General features: G+C 42.6%; 1 protein-coding gene across 1 annotated transcript in view; it reads left to right on the top strand.

The window, feature by feature from the left end:
* C2PH3orf49 (chromosome 2p C3orf49 homolog) overlaps window positions 1-18,686 on the top strand; it is a 298,627-nt gene that overhangs the window by 189,946 nt on the left and 89,995 nt on the right. The window contains exon 4 of the mRNA XM_069643716.1: window positions 4,106-4,216. Within this exon, the coding sequence (XP_069499817.1) occupies window positions 4,106-4,216 (111 nt within the window). The remainder of the gene's footprint in view (window positions 1-4,105; window positions 4,217-18,686) is intronic.

Below are 18,686 nucleotides of genomic sequence, written 5' to 3'. Positions count from 1 at the left end.
ACTGTTACATTTTCTCCCAAAGGAGAGATTGGCTTTATCTACTTGTCATGACCATTTCTCATGCCCCGAGATTCTGATCCCCAGGTCATCAAAATATAAGACCTACTCAATGTTTGTTCCACCTATCATAAGGTTAATGCTTGTGTGTAGTCCCTGCAGCTTGCCGCACCTCAATGTTGTGTTTTTATCTTTATTCATTTCAAGGCCAAGCTGATCAAAACATTTGGTTAAATGCTCTTTTAACTTCAGTATGCTGGACAGGGTTCTAGAGATAAGGGTCATGTCATCAGCAGAAATTAGGATGCCAATCTTCTCTACCCCCAAAGATGAGGCATCAGAAGTATTTACCTGTAGTTCAGTTACCATCCCATCAAACAAAACGTTAAAGAGAATGGGGGGCCAAAATACAGCCCTGCCTTACACCTTCCTCAATGGGGAAGGGTTTCGTGCACTCCCCACCCGAGCCCTATCTAACCTGAGCTGTCAGGTTATTATAGAGGTCCATAACAGCCATAAGCAGTGGAAAGGGGACCCAGTTTGTAATCAGGGCATGCCAAAGTTTGCACCTTGGAATGCTGTTGAAGGCGGCCTTGAGGTCTACAAAAGTCATATATATTTGGCCTCCTTTGAGTGTGACATTTAGGATCAGTACTAATCTGAACAACTGATCATTAGTGATCACCCGTTTATGGAAACCAGCTTGCAAATGACTAAATGCACTTGAATCTGTTAGCCAATTTACCAGTTTTGTTAGCAAGATGTTTCCAAATATATTACTACTGTCATTTAGCAGCGTGATCAGGCGATAATTCCCTGGGATACAAGTGTCACCCTTTTTAAAAATTGGCATAATCTCTGTTCTGTGCCATGTTATTGGCTTAACTACGGTTTTGAGGATGGCGTTGACTAACAGCAGTATGTAAGGATCCCAAATCACAGGTTTGCTTATAGAGAGGTCCACCAGGGTATGGTCTGGGCCCGGAACCTTTCCACTACCTTGCTTTTTAATGGCTGCAGGAAATTCTGGTAAAGTAAATTCTAGCCTTTTACAATTCACTTTGTATTACTAGAGCATCTTGCTATAGAAGTTGGTACCATTATTTGATTGCAACAATTGATGGCCCTGCATCAAAATTGTAAGCACATAGGTTGATGCATAATGCCCTGCAGACTCAGCCAACGCTTTCCAATCTAGATTCCAGAAGAGGGGAAAGAAGCAGTTGTGGGAATATACTGGTTTTAATCCTGATTGAGGACAGATAGCAACTGGAGTGCACAAGGAATGTCATTTTACGGTGAATGGCTTATACCTTAAAAACCTTAGCCCTAACCGTTGCGTTTTAAGCCTGTCTGTTGAGATATTTGAGATGCAGTGCATGCATATTTGTCTTTGTAATCGAAATAGCTTCATGAATAAACATTATATTGACTGAAAGATTATAAACACAATTTATTACAGACGTACAGTGAAGCATAGCTTTAGGCGATCCTATCTAAACAAACATGTAATTTCTGGACAGTAAGACAAAATCAATCAGAAAAACAGTGCAACCCAATTTCAGAGGCATCTTGGTGTATGCACTTCGAACTAAATAACATCCCAGCTTTCTGCCATTCAATCTCTTGCAATTCAGTGGACTGGGCACTTAATTCTTCAAACTCCAGAGCCCCTGATCCAAATGTACATAGTAATTAGATTTTAAAAAGGAATCCAACTCCATGGGCTTCTATTCCTTTGTTTAGAAACATAATTTACACAAAGTCTGCTGCCATTTCATGGAAGCTTTCCATCATTCTGCCAATCTCCAAAAATGGTGAAAAGGAAAAGTCCATTTAATTGTAGACCCATAGCTCTTCTCGACACTGATAGCAACATTCTCATGTCTATTATCATGGGACAACTGGAATCCTAGGCATTCCGCTGCGGCCGACGAACCAAGTTCCAGGCAGGATTTAGAAGAGGGGTTGGCACCACCCTAAATGTTTTAATTTTGGATGTCCTCCAGCAGCATGCATGGCAGACAGATGTGGCAGCGATGTACATTGCCGGGGTGAATCTTTCACCGGCTTTCAACACTATTAATAGATCCTCCTTTGAATAAAACTTAGATATGGGCAGATCCCTGTGAGACTTCTTAACATTCTTATACACCTATACTCAGACACCAGACCTCAAATCAGGTTAGACCAACAGGGACCCTGACTAAGGAGTTTACCACCTTCATAGGCTTGAGACAGGGTTGCGTCCTTGCACCTTGCCTCTTCAATGTGTACATCGCAGACGTAGGTGATGCCCTGACAGAAACCTCCTTCGTTGCCCCTCATTTGGGTCGAGTAAGGGTATTTTGGCTGGCCTAAGCGGATGATGTCATCCTCTTGGGTTATACTCAGGTTGACTGCTTTTCACCACTACACACTGGGTAATAATTTATTGACAAACCACTATTATCATAGTCTTCCAAAATGCCAAAAAACCTTTAGCCTTTACTTGGAAAGCTACTCAGATAGTTGTGCCTATAAAAAAATACAATAGCTGGGGTTTGTGGTGAGGGCTACCCCAGACAAGAGGGTGATATTTATTAAACTGAAGGAGAAAGCATAAACAGGAAGATTTTCAATAATTCCTCTGATAAACTATTACAGATCAAAGCTAATCCCCTCCCGTCTTTATGGTTTGGAAGTTTCTCATCAGGCAAGTAGCCTGGACTTATCAAAAATCGGACATTTCATTGGAAAGATGTTTTGTCACTGCTGTCTTGTATATCCATAGATATTCTCAGATCGGCCTGGTTTCCCTACATGGCTGGTATAAATGAAAACAGTTAATTTTATAAGCATGTGTTGGATAACATTAAACATTATTTATTTGTGGATTGTCTTGAATTGCTGAAGATGGCAAATATTAGTCTTATTGCTAATTTTATAATAATATGTAATGAATTACTACAATCATTTTGCATGACACCATCTTCTTTAGTTGCTCTCCATATTGATGTAAAACGAAAACCTCTTCAACAAAAATGGTGTGGTGCTATTATGAAGGTTCATCAATATAAATGATGTCATGTACACTATCTGTCTGAGAAATGTCTTGGCCACCTTCCTCAATACGTTGTGCAATTTCCAAATGCACTTTGGGCGCGCCCAGTTTTTCTGTTTTTGCCTTAATGTGCTGCCCACAAAGGAAATAGTAGAGTCCCTATATCATCAATTGCTGAAATGTCCATCTTTGGGTGCATTGCAATGTTTGATTTTTGAGAAATGTGCACATAGTAATGCTTGTCTAACCACCGATGAATTCTAGTTTCACTTATCATGGGGTCACAAATGTTCTTTCACAGTTGATGTAATTACATTTTTTTTTACCAGAAATCAACTTGTGTACTTTGAAATAGATTTTAACTGTTTAACTGTTTTATATAAATGAATCAACACTTTTGTTCTTAACTCTCTTTCCACCATTGGTGATGTTATATTGGTGATGTTATATTGGCAGATTTTATGTAAATAACACGCATTATCTGGTTCTTCAAGTTTGTAACAGTGTAAGGATTATGTTTAGAAACCAATTTACTTAAATTAAAAATAAATAAATAAAGATTATATTTATAAACTAAGAGTTTAGGTTAATCTATAGCTTCCTAAAATAGGAAGAATGCGTGGTTGTTTACTTTGTTTTGTAACATGAAGCTCGTTATTTATCAATGTAATGCATTTGTATTAATCGTGTGCAAAGCTCACATTTTAAATGTAGATCAAATTCAATATGTGTGGGTTACAGTTCAGCTAAGACTGATGTAACATTTCTTATCTGGCAAAAGATTCATAAAGTATTTGTACCTTTTGTTTCCGCAACAATGTTTATATTTTTTTAGCGCAGGCTAAATTGTTTAACATATAATATTTTTTAAAAGCATATGTTATTATTTTAAATATCTGAATGTATGTCAATATCATTCATAGTTCTTCTCGTGGTGAATCACTCCAATGAGGGTCACATTTACATTTTGCGAACAAATTACAGATTAAATGAAGCCAAAGCGAATTTTGCATAGACGTTGCATGTACACACATTTTAATAATGTATTCTTTTGAAATGTAATAGATTCCATATCAACCTAAAAAGAAACACTTCTCGCGTGTCAAAAAGAAGAAGAAAAATGTGGAACAAGGTAGATGCCACTCAGAGTTAACAATTGGAAATCTTCAAATGCAGGTGATATACTTTTGAACGAAAGGAAATATTTGACATATTTGATGTGCTAGGTTCTGATTGATATGAAGCTATTGATAATACGTATGTAACAAATATGAATACATATCTATGTGTTACGTATACCATATGTTATATTTTGTATATTAGATGAGGATGTAGTAATTTATATTTTGCAATACAAATCTCATGCTCAGTTGAACATTCAAACATTTGGTCAAACATATTTATCTTTTGATGTAATATCTTTAGTTGTGCACTGCAATATAATCATTATTCTAGATACATTAAAACCTTTTACTTACATATACACCCTACATTTCTAAAAGATCACTAAAATACAACAATATGATGCTAATCACAGTGCCTCACTAAAACATGAAATACCAGAAGGGTCTTTGTTCATAGTGATGACCACCAGATTTTAGAACTTAATGCCCAAAAGACTCCCATTCCCTAAAGCACTCTGATTTCTCCAGACAGTTGAAAATCACACAAATATGTACTCAGGCAAACAGGGAATAGGTATGAAAGATCCTAGATCAAACACCATTTATGGTGTACCAGATGAATCAAGGGGCCCGGTGACATTGCCTTGCCCAAAGACAATAACGAATACTAACTTAACCACCACTTCCTAACTTCACCAACACCACAATGCTCCACAAGGTTCCACACTATATTAACACGTGGGCCTGATTCACAGAAGTGTTTTATAATGGTGCAATCCCATAGGGAAACGTTCCATGAATCAGGCCCTTCATGTATCCATGTCAAAATCCCTGGACCACAACTCTGAAGTGCTTGTCATGCGTGCATGCATACAACAGGGTCACCAAAATCTCGCATAACTCCAAACATAAACACCCAACGGTAAAACACAGCACCTCCAAAAATACCCAAAGGTTTACTTGAACATAAATATCCAAGTTTCCTCTCACCGACCCCATTAAGTTTTGAAAGGACCCATGATTCCAGTTGGATGCAGAATTACCACACAACACCTTACAATGCACAGCGCTGTAGCAAAAGTGTCCATGCAGGTGCAGGCATGGCATGGGAGAGAGACAGGAGAGTGGAAGGACTGGGGAAGTGCACATGAGCAATGTCTTCTATTCGTATACATGTTTTGTGGGGTGTTCATGAAACAATATATCTGTGCTCACATTCAGTAGCTCCCCCACATTGAAGCTGTGATAACTACATCCATATTGTGGTCTCAAGGCACATTTACAGCAGCACTATTGTGCTTCAGGCACAAGAGCTAACAAAGGAAAATTCACTAAAAACTATATTTTATAATGCAGTATTGTGTCATATTCTGCATAAACACTTTCCTACGATCTTCTGCAACTGAAATGTCTGTTCTGTCCCTCCTTTGAGTCCAGGTATGCTAGGAACCTATAACCCTACAACTTGGGATGATGATAGGTGCATACGAAAGTAAGGTGTGAATGACCCATGGCACAATGTTCTTTATCATCTTATCCTTTCACAGTTCATGGCTTACACTGTACCAGGTGAAGATGGCATACTGACCCCGGCCATTCTCCTAACACACACTGTGCAATGCATTTCGAACTCCCCTTCTACTTTCATAGTTGAAGTACAGTATAGCACACCAACTTGCAGACCATTCATACAGGCTTGAACCATTTTCTACATTTACATTATGCCAATGCAGTGGAATCATAATGCCTACTGATGGCACATGCTGCTCAATTTGTCTTTTTTCAGCTGCCAATGGGACACAGGTTAGTACTACTCACTCTCGAAGAGCAAACACTCATCTTTCCAAAAGCTATCCTTATTATGATAAGCAATGCACTTATTCTATGAATGTGGCCAGCCAGTTAATTTTTTAGACAGTAGGCGTGCAGTCTGCCTTTAAAACTACTTTGTAGGGAGGCATAGTGCAGAGAGCGGGACTCTGGCTGCACCATACTGTGTCCTTCCATGAGTAGTTTCAAGCACTGCAGATATTTTTGCCTATGGCTCCCATCATCCCTCACCAATGAAAATAAACACTGGCTGGTGGGAGTGATGGGACATGGGATTTTCCTCCTGGAGTTGTTCCGCAAATATACAGTGTATATCAAAATTGGTGACTCTTTCCAATCCTCGCTTGCTTCTTTCTGCTGCTTCACCAGTGCAGTCTGCACCCCATGCTTCTTTTATAGAGTCTCTATTCACATTTAAACATTGTTGCTTAGGAAGATAACGTGCCACTTCCATCCGCACAGTTCAGTGAAAATCCTCTGTATCCATTAAGGTGCTGAAACAACCCTTTTGTTGTCATCCTCTTTTTCAGGCACCCAAAGGTTTTATTCAGGCATTCAAAAGACGTGCATTCACTTCCTGCACCTCAGCTCCAACACTGAGATTATGGGCAGGTTGTTCTGGCCCTTACACCGCCACCCATGCCATGTTGTTACTTATGGCAATGCCCAGGACGAAGGCCAACACTGATATAGGCAGCAGAGGTGATGGCATTAAAGAAAACAAATATACAGTGAGTTAATGTCATACATCTTTACAAATGAAAAGTATACAACAAGAACAAGGAGAACCTTAGCCCCATATCAAACTCTTCCAATGCAAAAGAAAATGAACAGTGCCTTTTACAAATGGGAAGCTCATAACACACAATCCTATACCTATATCACATATCAAAGTCTAACACGTATGCCAATGAAAACTGTAGTGGTTTTTTAATGTTTGTATTTGTTTATTATAATTTCATGTTAGACTTTTCACATGATTGCATGCTATATTAAAAACATTAAAACAAATATAAATAGAAACAACTTCAATAAAAACTATCATCATATAAATGACTTATTAAAACTAAACAATAATTATCACCAGTTCAATAAATATCTCTGTACAATTAATAATCGATAAGTTCCTATTTTATGTATGCAGCATTAAATTAATTGCCACAATTGTCGCATTGCAATTATTTAAAAAATCTGTTTTACTGCTTAACATTGGTTACAATAAATATCAGTCTTTAATGTTATGATCCAATTTCTGAGAAAATGTCCATGCAAATGTTCAAATTTATGGCAATGAAGGGTTAAATGAACGAGCGTTTCCATATCGCTTCACTTTAAACATGCCCTATATATTCGTTCTTCTCTCACCAGCCCTGTTCGACGGCCTAGTACTTAGACAGTAAATTGCCACATAATACATAATCTACATATAAATCCTGTCCCACTCACAACCCCTCAGTTTAAGCTGATTACCTGCATATCCATGTATTACAAATGTTCCATTGTCTAGTTATTTTATTATAATATTGCTTTATAACCACATAAGGAACTCGTTACTTACCTGAAACTCCTGTTCTCCAGCATTGGTATCTTTCATGGATTCACATGCTCTTGAGCATTCCCTGTCGCAGGCTGGGAAATCCCTGTAACATTTAAGCAGTTTACCGTTACATTTTAAAACTGCTTGTTCGTTTAGTGCTTTATTAGAGTCATTTTGGGTAATACTGACAGCCAATTAGACAGGTCCCATTAGCTCCACCCTTGGTGGCCATCTTCAGATTTGGCAGTGCACGTAATGTGGCAGAATGAGCCAATAAGAGCCAAAGAGGGGTAGGAGGGAGGGTTGCATGTGAATCCATGAATGATACCAATGCTGGAGAACAGGAGTTACAAGTAACTTGGTCCTTCATCAGCATTGGATCTTTCATGGATTCACATGCTCTTGAATAACATCATACAGCAGTACATATACACAACCAAAATGGGCAAAGTCACAGTTCAACAGAAGTAACCAAACTCACCTATGGAGCACTCACCTCATTCGAACAGGTTACGAAGCACTGCCTGGCTGACTCGGGACTCCTCCCTGGAATATCTAGCAACACAGTAGAACCTTGTGAAGGTATGGATAGACCTCCACGTGACTGCCCTCCAGATGTCAAGCAAGGGAACACCAGACAGGAACACCATAGTATAAGCCACGGCTCTCGTCAAGTGTGCTCTTGGTCTTTCTGGAAGGGGCCTGTTGGCCAGACGATAGCAGTGGGAAATTCACGCCGAAAGCCACCTTGTAATGGAAGACTTTGAAAGGGCAGTGCCCTTGCAGACAGGCCCGAAGGCAACAAACAGTTGTGATGACTTTCAGAACTCCCTTGTACAAGCCATATAGAACTTGAGGGCTTGGGCGACATCTAGAATGTAGGGATCGCTCTGCCAGAGACAAAGGAGAGCCAAAGAATACTGATTAAATCAAGGGTTCATTAAGGTGGAAAGAAGAAGCAACCTTCGGCATAAAGGAAGGTTTTGTGCGAAGGACCACCTCAGACTGGTGAAAACTCAAGTAGGGAGGTTTGCAGGAGAGAGCTTGCAACTCTGCCACTTGCCTGGCTGTAGTAATCGCAATGAGAAATGTGGTTTTCCAGGAGAGAAACTTCAGGGAAGCTGTGTGGAGAGGTTTGATGGGAGGGTCCATTAGCTTCGAGAGGACTACATTGAGTTTCCAAGGAGGCGCTCGAACTGGTGGGAAAGTGTGAAACAGTCCCTTGAGGAATTCTTTAATGACCAGAGGGAAGGCCTACCTGCTGCACGCATGTATCGTGCGATAGCTGCTAAATTCACTTTGATGGAAGAGTGTGCTAGCCCAGCTTCTGCCAACTACAGGGAGTATGGTAAGACTTGTGCTGCTGGAACGTGAAACAGATTTAATTGCTGACTTGGTAAAGAATGTCCACTTGCTTTTGTAGCAGGACAATGTAGAGCCAGGCCATCAAGTTGAGGGACGCTGGGGCCGTAAAGTTGAGGGACGCTGGGTCATGGTGTTGAACTGACCGGCCATCTCTGTAGAGTAGGTCTGGGAGCGTGGCTAATCTGATGAATGGAGCCAGCGACAGGTGAAGCAGGTCTCCAGTACCAAGTTTTCAGTGGCTAGGCTGGAGCCACCAGGATCATGGTACAGCAGCTCTGTTTGCGTGTACTGACAGCTCAAGGTAGCAGAGGGATTAGAGTGAAAACATAAAGGAACAGTCCTTCCCATTGGAGTGAGAACATGTCCACCATGCTGCCTTTTTTGGTGAAACCAACTCGCAAAGATGTTGCATTTCTTGTGGGTCACTGTAGTGAACGGGTCGATTTCTGGCAATCCCCACTTGGAAAAGAGGCAGAGAACCTGGCTTGGGGGAAGTTCCCATTCGTGGAATGACCTGAGTTCCCTGCTTAGCGAATCTGCAATCGAATTGTAGACCACTGGCAGATGGAAAGGAATAATAAACATGTTGTGCAAGAGCACCCGTTTCCACAACATCTGCTCTTCCACAGACAGAATTGGAGCGCAAGTCCCAACCTGCTTGTGCATTTAGAACATAGTGGTGGTGATGTTTGTGAAGATGCAAACTACCTCGTTCTGCAACTGCGTCCTGTCGGGGGAAAATTCTCCCGGGGTCGGCTGGGCCGTCCGCGGACCTCCGGGCAGGGAGGCCCCAACTCCTCCCGTATATCCCAAAAGAGATAGAGTATGAGACACACGCAAGAAGCAAGGTGATTCTGCTGTTTATTAAACAAAACGGCAGGGATGGGTCAAGGATCGTACGCGTCCGTCCTGACACTCTCTCAACATCCTGGGGCTCGCAGGCCCTTTTTACTTTAGTATGACGCGCTACTTGCGTCACCTGAGAAAGTTAGCAAAAAACCTATCACCACTCTGGATTGGTTCCCCGAGTGGTAGGGTTAGTATAGCATACGTATAGAGAACGCTGTTAGTGGTTAAGGGTCAGTCAGGTGGTATACTTGGGTTGTCCCTTCAATTTGATACATAAAAATTGTTACATGGAGACTCCTGAGGATTGGTCAATGTTAATGGCGTCAGTGATAAAGGCCCCATGTTCTGATTGGTCCACCCGCGAACCCCCCAGTCTGGGACCATCGCTGTTCCCAGCTCGCGGTGCACCTGTCATTTGCAACAATGTTTCACTATGGGTATGTGCAGACAATGTGAGGATTTATTCATAAGCAGGAAGGCCGACTACTCCCACCGCTGCAGATGTCCATTGAGTCGCTTAATTGTACCTGCCTGTGTCTTGAGACGGGGGATCCAGGCGCCTTCTTCCTCCTGGGCTTGGCACCCTACCAGGTTCGGCTTGGTCACGTGAGGTGGGACCGTGGTTGAGGCAGAATTCTGCACAATTAATAGTGCATTTCTCACTGTGTGCCTGGCTTATCTTGCAGGTGTGACCTTGGCGTCGGCTTGCGGTATGAGAGTTTGTAACGTTGTGCCCTTGACTGTTTGCTTTCGCTGGGCTCATTCTGCATGGTCAGCAACCAAACTCTTGCTCATTCAACGTTCATGGAAGCTTTTGCTTGCGGCCTACTTGGGCCTGGTGCATAGGTGGAACCGTTTGATACAGAGCGCTTTAGGTTATGGTATCATATTGCTCTATCCCCAGTATCGTGTCTTCGTTATATTTCTCAGTATGGTACGTGGGCTTAGGAGAAGCGTGAGCAAGCCTTTTTAGATGAGTTCATTGTGCGTCTTGCGTTTCTGCATTTTGGAAAACCTATGTCGAAAATAATAAAGATGCACGTCCGTGGGTGTGTCCGTCGCCTACGTCATAGCACTGAGTATGTTTTTCATGTGGATTGGTGTGGGAGTGTCCGGTGTGTATGTTTGCACGGGTGTGCTGACCGTTGGCTAGGTCGTCATGGCATCTCTAACGATGTGTTGATTTGGTGCTGGATGGTTCAGTCGAGTCCATCCATGCCGCAGGTGTCGGCATGTGCAGGGCAGGCGGGTGGGCAGGCGGGTGGGCACATCCGTATGTTCCTGTAACAGGGTATTTGGTCGTCTGGTAGATGGGCAAACTCCTCTCGTGGCGGGTGTCTGGGCCGTGATCCTCTAGGCCAGGGTTGAGAGGGGATTGGTGGGAGCCTTTTGTTCACTTTTCCCACTTCAGTCCTGAAGGATTTCAGAGCCCTGTAAACGTCCCTTAATTCAAGGACATTGATGTGCAGGACGTTTATGAAGACCTTTGGCATGGAATTCTCCCATGTGGACTTCCCAACGCTCTAGGGAGACTTCCGTGGCTTAATGTGCAGGAAGGTGTAAATGTGCTTTTACTTTGTGCTTACGGTTCCACCATTGGAGAGCACGGTGGAAAGCTTGTCTTCCTAAGACCCTGATATCTGTTGCCACTGGGTGTCTAGGAGTTCCCGAAGTGGTCTCATCTTGAGCCCGCTGTGCAGGATTAACGAGATGCAAGATTCAATCATACCCAGGAGGGACTCGAGGGAGTGGACTGATGCGAACAGCAGCCTCAATAGATGCTGGACGTTGTTCAGTATTGTTTTCACTCTCTCCTCTGAAGGCATGGCGACACTCGCAAGAGTGTGGAGACGTGAGCCCAAGAATAGTTAGTCTTGAGTAGGATTCAAGCATGACTTTGCAAAGTTCACTGAGAATGCCAGAGATGTCAGGCACTGTATGGTATCCTCGGTCTGTCGCGTTGCTAGTGTAAGAGATGGAGTGCACACCGACCAGTTGTCTAGATACAGATATACATGGATGCCTGAACAACAGAGGTGGGCTACCGCTGGAGCTAGGCACTTTGCGAAGACTCTTGAGGCAGATTTCAACCTGAAAGGTAGAGCTTTCAACTGGTAGTGTCTGCCCTGGACCGGAAACAGGAGGAAACGCCTGTGCAACCGATGAATGGGGATGTGAAAGTAAGCATCCTCTATTTCTAGAGACATGATGAAATCCCCTTCTTCCAGTTGGACTAGGATATGATGCAGCATTACCATGCAGAACTTTTAAGACTTGAGGAATTTGTTTAACATCCTGTGGTCTAGTATCGGTTTCCAAATGTTTTCCTTACCAGAAAGTATCTGGAGTACACTCCAGAGCCCCAGAGGTGCTGTGCTACAGGTTCAATTGCTCCCTTTTTTTAAGTATCGGCCATACTTCTTGAAGGAGCAAGGCTTGATGTATTTCTGCCTCTGGGACGGGAGATGGATGAACATTTCCATATGAATTCCAGGGTATGGCCCGGTTGAATGATGGACAGCACCCATTTGTCATTGGTGATGTTCTTCCATTGTGCGGCAAAGTTGGAAAGCCGCCCGCCTACTGGGTTGTTGAAGTGAGGAGGCAGTTTGGTGGCCTAGTAAGGTCTTTTTCTAAGCTTGACTTCTGGAGGAGACGCTGCTTCTTCTCTGGTTCCCTCTGTAGGGTTGAGACCATCCGTTATAACCTTCTTGGGTGGTGCCAGTGGTGGATGTTTGTGGATGGTAGGAGGACCTGTAGTTTCTTGAAGTCCTGGAAAACCTTGCTCTCCTTGAGCTAAAGGATTGGCAGTGTTGCTGTAACATGCCAAGTGAATGTGCTGTATCCGTGTCGACTTTGATGGCTTGTAGGGTTTCGCCAACCTTCTTTCCAAAAATGTTGACACTGTCAATGGTCATATCAACTACCTTTGACTGGTCCTCGGGCCGATAATGTGTGGCTTTCAACCACCCTTGGTGGTCTAACACTGCCCTATTGCCCATCTGGTGGAAACCTGTATCTGCTATGTACACAGCAACTGAGATGGCGTGGTCTGACACTGCTTCCCCTTCATGTAGCAGTGCAAGTGCTTCATCCCATTTGTCATCAGGTAGGAACTCCAGTATTGGCCCTAGTTTGAGCCTGAGTTCACTGCCGTAGCGGGAGAGGATCGAAAGTGAGTTGATTGTCGACGAGGTAGTCGATGGGGTCGCCGACGGGTTGGCCAGCCTCGAAGAGGATTTCATTGTCGACGAGGAATTGGGCCGACTATGTGCCATTGATGATGATGCATTCGATGGTGGAACTGTAGTCGTGGATGAGTGTTGCTTTTCTGAAGAGTGTTTGGATGAAGAAACCATCGACAAAGGCGTTCTTGGCACTGAGGTGGTCAAGGAGGTGACCGTAGGCATAGACGGGAAAAGTCAACAAAATTATTGACTAGGGGGCAGCCCGAGCATGTGATCCATGTCCCTTCTATGCGCTCTTCCCCCAGGAAGATTCTCATGGGACCTCAGCCTTTTTTAAGAGGTAGTGCGTTCTAGGTTTCTGCCTGACAAGAGACATAACTACAGACAAAGGCTGAGTTAGAGGCCCCAGTACCTTCATCTAACCAGGCCACTAAACTGTGGTGGCAGTCTTTGCGGGTCTTGGGATGAGAACAACTGGCAGGTGGTACAGTTGTTCAAGTCGTGGTCCGGATATAGACAGTAGAGATACTGTTCATGAAGATCCTCTTCGTAAAAGAAATTCAGATTACATGTTGAGCAGACCTTAAAAAGGCATTTCTTTCTCGTGCCTGTCATCTCGACGTACTCCTGAAGGCATCAGACGGACGATTTCAACTTTGGAGGCAATGGAATGGGCCAAGACCACACTGCCATAGGCGAGAGACGATGTGGCACAAAACCATAGCATTCAATGGAAAAAAACTATCAAAAATAGGCAAAATGTGTCAAAAATGTAGAAGAGAGAATGTGTGGTATGCAATGTGGAGATGGCCACTAGGGGTGGAGCTAATGGGACCTCTAATAAAGTACTAAAGTGACAAGCAGTTTTAAAATGTAAAGATAAACTGCTTTAATGTTACTGAGGATTCCCAGCCTGACAACGGGGAATATTTAAGAGCATGTGAATCCATGAAAGATCCAATGCTGGAGAATATGTATTCAATATTCTGTTATTTCTCTTTTAAATACACTGTTTTATATAATACATGATTATAACTCCTGTTGATTTAAAAAATCGTAGTATAAAAAATCTTGACGAATCATGGCTGCTTGGGAAAAAATAAGACAAGGCTAGTTCTAATCTAATAAACTGTAGAGGAGTTATTTGTGGAAGGATCATTGCTATTCTCCAAAAATGTATAACAATTCATCCAACTTAAATCTATCATTCTTTCAGTAACATAAAATAAGTTTCTTTTAATTATATGGTAATAGCAGTCCTTTGAGGCAAAAGTCTCCATAATTATTCACAAAATCAGGTATTGTTCACATTATGTGTTTTGCTTTTAAGATTTTAAGATTTTATTTTTAACTATGGTATTCTCACCCTTAGATGTTGTGAACATTGCACCCAAGTAATTAAATTCACTTACTTCTTTAATTACATCATTTCAAAGATAGCCAGCCGTTCCTGTGTGTTTATGTTTATTTTTTTATTAAAACACACAGTTGTTGTTTTCATATATTTTAAGTGATTTTAATGTGAATAATTATTAGCACTGTTAATAGCTCTCCGAGGCCCCCTGCAGTGTGATCCAATAAAACTAGAATATCGCATATGCTAGCCAAGATATATATTTATTTACAAACTTAGCCGGACAGTATTAATGTGTGCACATTTGGCCATTTAAATCTGTCAGGTATAAAAGAAACATAAGTGGGGCAAGCACACAACCTTTGTTTCAGTCCATAATTCCAATCTTACACTCACTTTTGTACCACTATACATCGGAACGATTAATGTCACTAAGGCTCTATTAATTCCCCAATTAAATAACTTATTAAGCAATTATTGATTAACAAAGTTGAATGCAGACTTGTAAATTAAAAAGGTTGCATGCAGTGGTGGACTACAAAATATTGTGGAAGATTGAGTTACATCGATTAATATAAAGAAAGGCCTTATTACGAGGTTGGCGGTAACCCACCAGTGCTGCGGGCGGGTTGCCGCCAACCCTGCAACACCGATTCCGTCGCCTGATATCTCTGTGCCACCGGGATATCACAAGTGGCGGCGGAACTGTAAATGCCCATTCCCATGAATAGTGAGAGACATACCGGTAGGGGACTGAAAACCCGGAAGGTCAGGCCTGCCGGGGGATACGTGCCCCTATTGACAATTCTTTAATATTTTAATAGTTCCATGGTGAGTAATTGTAGCTACATTTGTTATGGGTTATTATTATGATAGCAATACACATTTAAGTACTCTAATATTATGGTAATTACATCAAAAATACAAGCCTTCCATTTAGTTAAGGTTTCAGAGATAATGAACATCAATCTATTGGTATGGAAACTTTCAGGAGGTTCAAGAGAATCATACTGACCATGCTCTTCTTTGATACATTTAAAGCAACCTTCATCACAAAAGGTGAATTTATTCTAAGACTACCATCAATTATCTGGATTTAATTTCAGATGCCTATGTCTTCCCAATTCTACCATCTTTGGCGGATTTTCAATCACATTATACCCATCTATATAGGGAGCTCAATCACCTATGGTTCTTTGAAGATGCTATCTTTTTTAGAATGATCCTCACATCCTGATTTATTATTTAGAAAATGTTCAAGTCCTCCATTGTTCCAAGAAAGATGTTTAAATGATTTGTCATATGAATCAGGGATGCTGTTTCTGCAGAGCTTAAAATGTACCAGGTATCCACGTGGAATCACAAGATACCTTGTCTTTACAGTATACACACATCACTGCACGTACAGTTCCTGCAAAATGCAAAAATGTCAAATGTCGACATCCCAATTTCACGCATTATATATGTGGGTGATGGGGTAAAGTAAATATTACATATGGAGGAGGTAGTGCGGAGGCTGTGGTGGTCTCCCGCGCACAGATATGGGGTGAAAGGGGGTAGGGGAATGAGATATGACATTTTTGTGATCCACAGAAAAATATGCTGTGATTACATAAATCCGTCTTTACAACGGTCATTACCAGAGCGCTTTAATTTGTACCACATGTAACACATAACCCCTTGTCATACATCGTAATAACCTTAAGAGTCTTATACCAATAGGTCTACCTCGGGATTTTCCACGAAGGTGGTGTCAGTGTTTATCTCCATTTTATCAGTCAGCCCTGGATTCATAGGCTCATAAATTGCATAATTTCAATGCATGCTTTATCCATATTATTCAAATCTGAATTTCTGTTTTCAAGCCCTTTCATACTGGATTTCTGCTACTCTCCACTCTAAGCTACACTCCACCCCTTTCTTTAGATACACTTATTATTTGTTATGTTGTGTAACAGATGGCCTCAAGAACACACCAACTCTCCAAGATGGTTTAAGGGTATTTCTACAAATTTCATGGGGGTAAAACGAAGGCCTGTCTCTCTCTTTCTCGCATTCTCATAGTCTTCCTCCTCCCTGTCCTACACTACTCTATTGTCCAAGATGGTCATTAGAGATTGGTAACTCCTACTATCTAAAGTCTGACTGGCTATGGATTAGGGCCTAAAGGCAAAATCCATATCTATCATAATCTAAGTGGATCCTAGCCTTCTGCCCCCACAAGAAGTATGCCCATTTTTTTGACATAGGATATGGTGCATTTGAATGTCCCCGGTCTCACTTGCTCTAGCCCCTCTCAAGCTCTCGTACTCCTCACCCTGATGTTCTTTCCTTCCTTTCCCTTCCTTCTACTCTTTCCCATTTTTCCTCCTTCCACTATCTACTTTGTCTCAGTCTCGCTCTCTTGGTTGTCCCTCTGAGGTTGTTCTGTCTCATGTCTACTCTTACTCTCCCTCTGTTGTCCACTACTCTGCCCTCTACTTTCCACTCTTCTCCACTCCCACTTCTCGTCACTGTTCTCCACTCCCACTACTCTCCACTGAAGCTAATATCCATTCTACACTACGCCCCACCCTTCCTTCTCTCATACTCACCTTCCTTTCACTTTCCCATTCACATTTCTCACTCAGTCCCACTTACTCTCCTACTCTCCCACTTAATCTCACTCATCTGATTCATCATACATGCACTCTCACACCCAAGTAGAATTTTCTCACAGCAACCAATACCTTACTTTGCACATGTTCTCTGTCAATCTCTTTTATGCTACTCTGCACTATTCTTCTGATGCCTATTATCTTGGTCCATCTGCTACATCCTTGACCCCACCCGAGCAACCCACATTCTTCCATTCTGCTCATCCCCCTTTATCCTCCTTCTACCCCTTCCATTGGCTCGCATGCTCAACAGGTTCCCCGGATCAGTCTCTGCCTTGCATTTTCCCAGGTGCTGGGTTACGCAGGTGGGAAAGAATAAAATGTTGTTTGAGTCAAACCATCTTTTCAACTTCATGTCCCCCAGTGGCTCGGAACAGCAGTGCTTCACAGTGGTGGGCAGATAGAGTAATGATCAAATTCAGAGGCCAAAACTTGTTGTAATGGAGCATCCTGGCTGCCAGTAGGTTGACTAGTCCTTCCTTCACCGCAAGGACATGTGGGCTCGGTAGTTCTGCAATGAAAGAGAGAGAAAACTGCCCAGCATGGGATTAGGGAAGCATGGGATAATTGCCAGTTGTACGTCTCAATTGTAACCAAGCATGTGTGGGAGAACAGAGACTGGGGCCCTCCAAACTCCCTTGCCCTACCTCTGGGGCAGGACTGGCTTTGGCAAACACCCTGGTAGGCTTCCTACCCCAGGTAGAGATGGGTCCCCATCTCCCTTGCTTTGACACGGTCAGGTCCCGGAGCCATCACACACTTCTAATCTTTCTCCCAAGTCCTCATCATTTCTAAGGCAACTGTCTACCTTGAGATACCGGGAAAGTAAGTCTACATTTTATGGTTTTGATCCTGTTCTAATTTCTATTGAGAACAAGTATGTTTGCATGGCCAAGAAACATCTTAATATACAAAGGATGTGTGCCAGTGTTTTCTGCCATCCATACTAAAGAGAATATATCTGTGATTTGCTTGAACCTGCAGCCAGTCAAGTATATGATAGGCTATGTACAGCCAACTTTATGCCCGAACATTCTTATTCCACTACATGTTTTTCTTCCTTGGAAAGAGCATGTGACTTACATAGAGTGGAGGTTTCTATTCCCTGTCTTGTATCTGAGAATAGACAGCACCTAGCCATATCGAGGAGCCATTGATTTCGAAGAGGAATTCTCATGATAAATAGGGCATTGCCAACACCGGTCTTTGGAGGTTTGTGCTTCTTGGTCCCAGCATACAGGGTTGGGATGGGTCATTACACATTTGCGCATGAGGCGCTGCTGTGCAGCCTACAAAATGGACACACTCTAGGAGAGCCCCAAGGCACACCTTTCAAATCCTGCTATCACTTCTTCCAAGGGCAAATCTCCACACTTGAGATGGCCTGGAATTCCCATGTGGAATACCAGGAGTGCAAGAAAACTTGAAAATCGGATTTTTACAGAGGAGAGCTAAAATGGAGCCTTACTAACTCCCTGTACCACGTAGTGGTGCGGCTCTGACTTGGAGTGTGGAGCGAGGAGGAAATGTGGTGTGGGCAGCAGAAGCCTGCACCTCAAGGAGATGATAGCCGGTGGAGTAGAAGTGTGAAACCTATGCTGTCTGAAAGCCTACAGTAGACATGTTGCTGTGGAGTGGAGTGGTGCCAGGTGTGCCTCAAGCTGGGGGTGACTCGGAGGAAAGCAGATGGTGCACCCCATGCAGTGCAGTGCATGAGGCTGTAGGACCGGTTGAGCAATGCC

This window comes from Ambystoma mexicanum, chromosome 2p (assembly GCF_040938575.1).
Source record: "Ambystoma mexicanum isolate Mex_15411 chromosome 2p, UKY_AmexF1_1, whole genome shotgun sequence".
Lineage (NCBI taxonomy): Eukaryota > Metazoa > Chordata > Amphibia > Caudata > Ambystomatidae > Ambystoma > Ambystoma mexicanum.
Note: the sequence above shows the minus strand (reverse complement) of the source record. Positions and strands in the feature narration are given on the sequence as shown.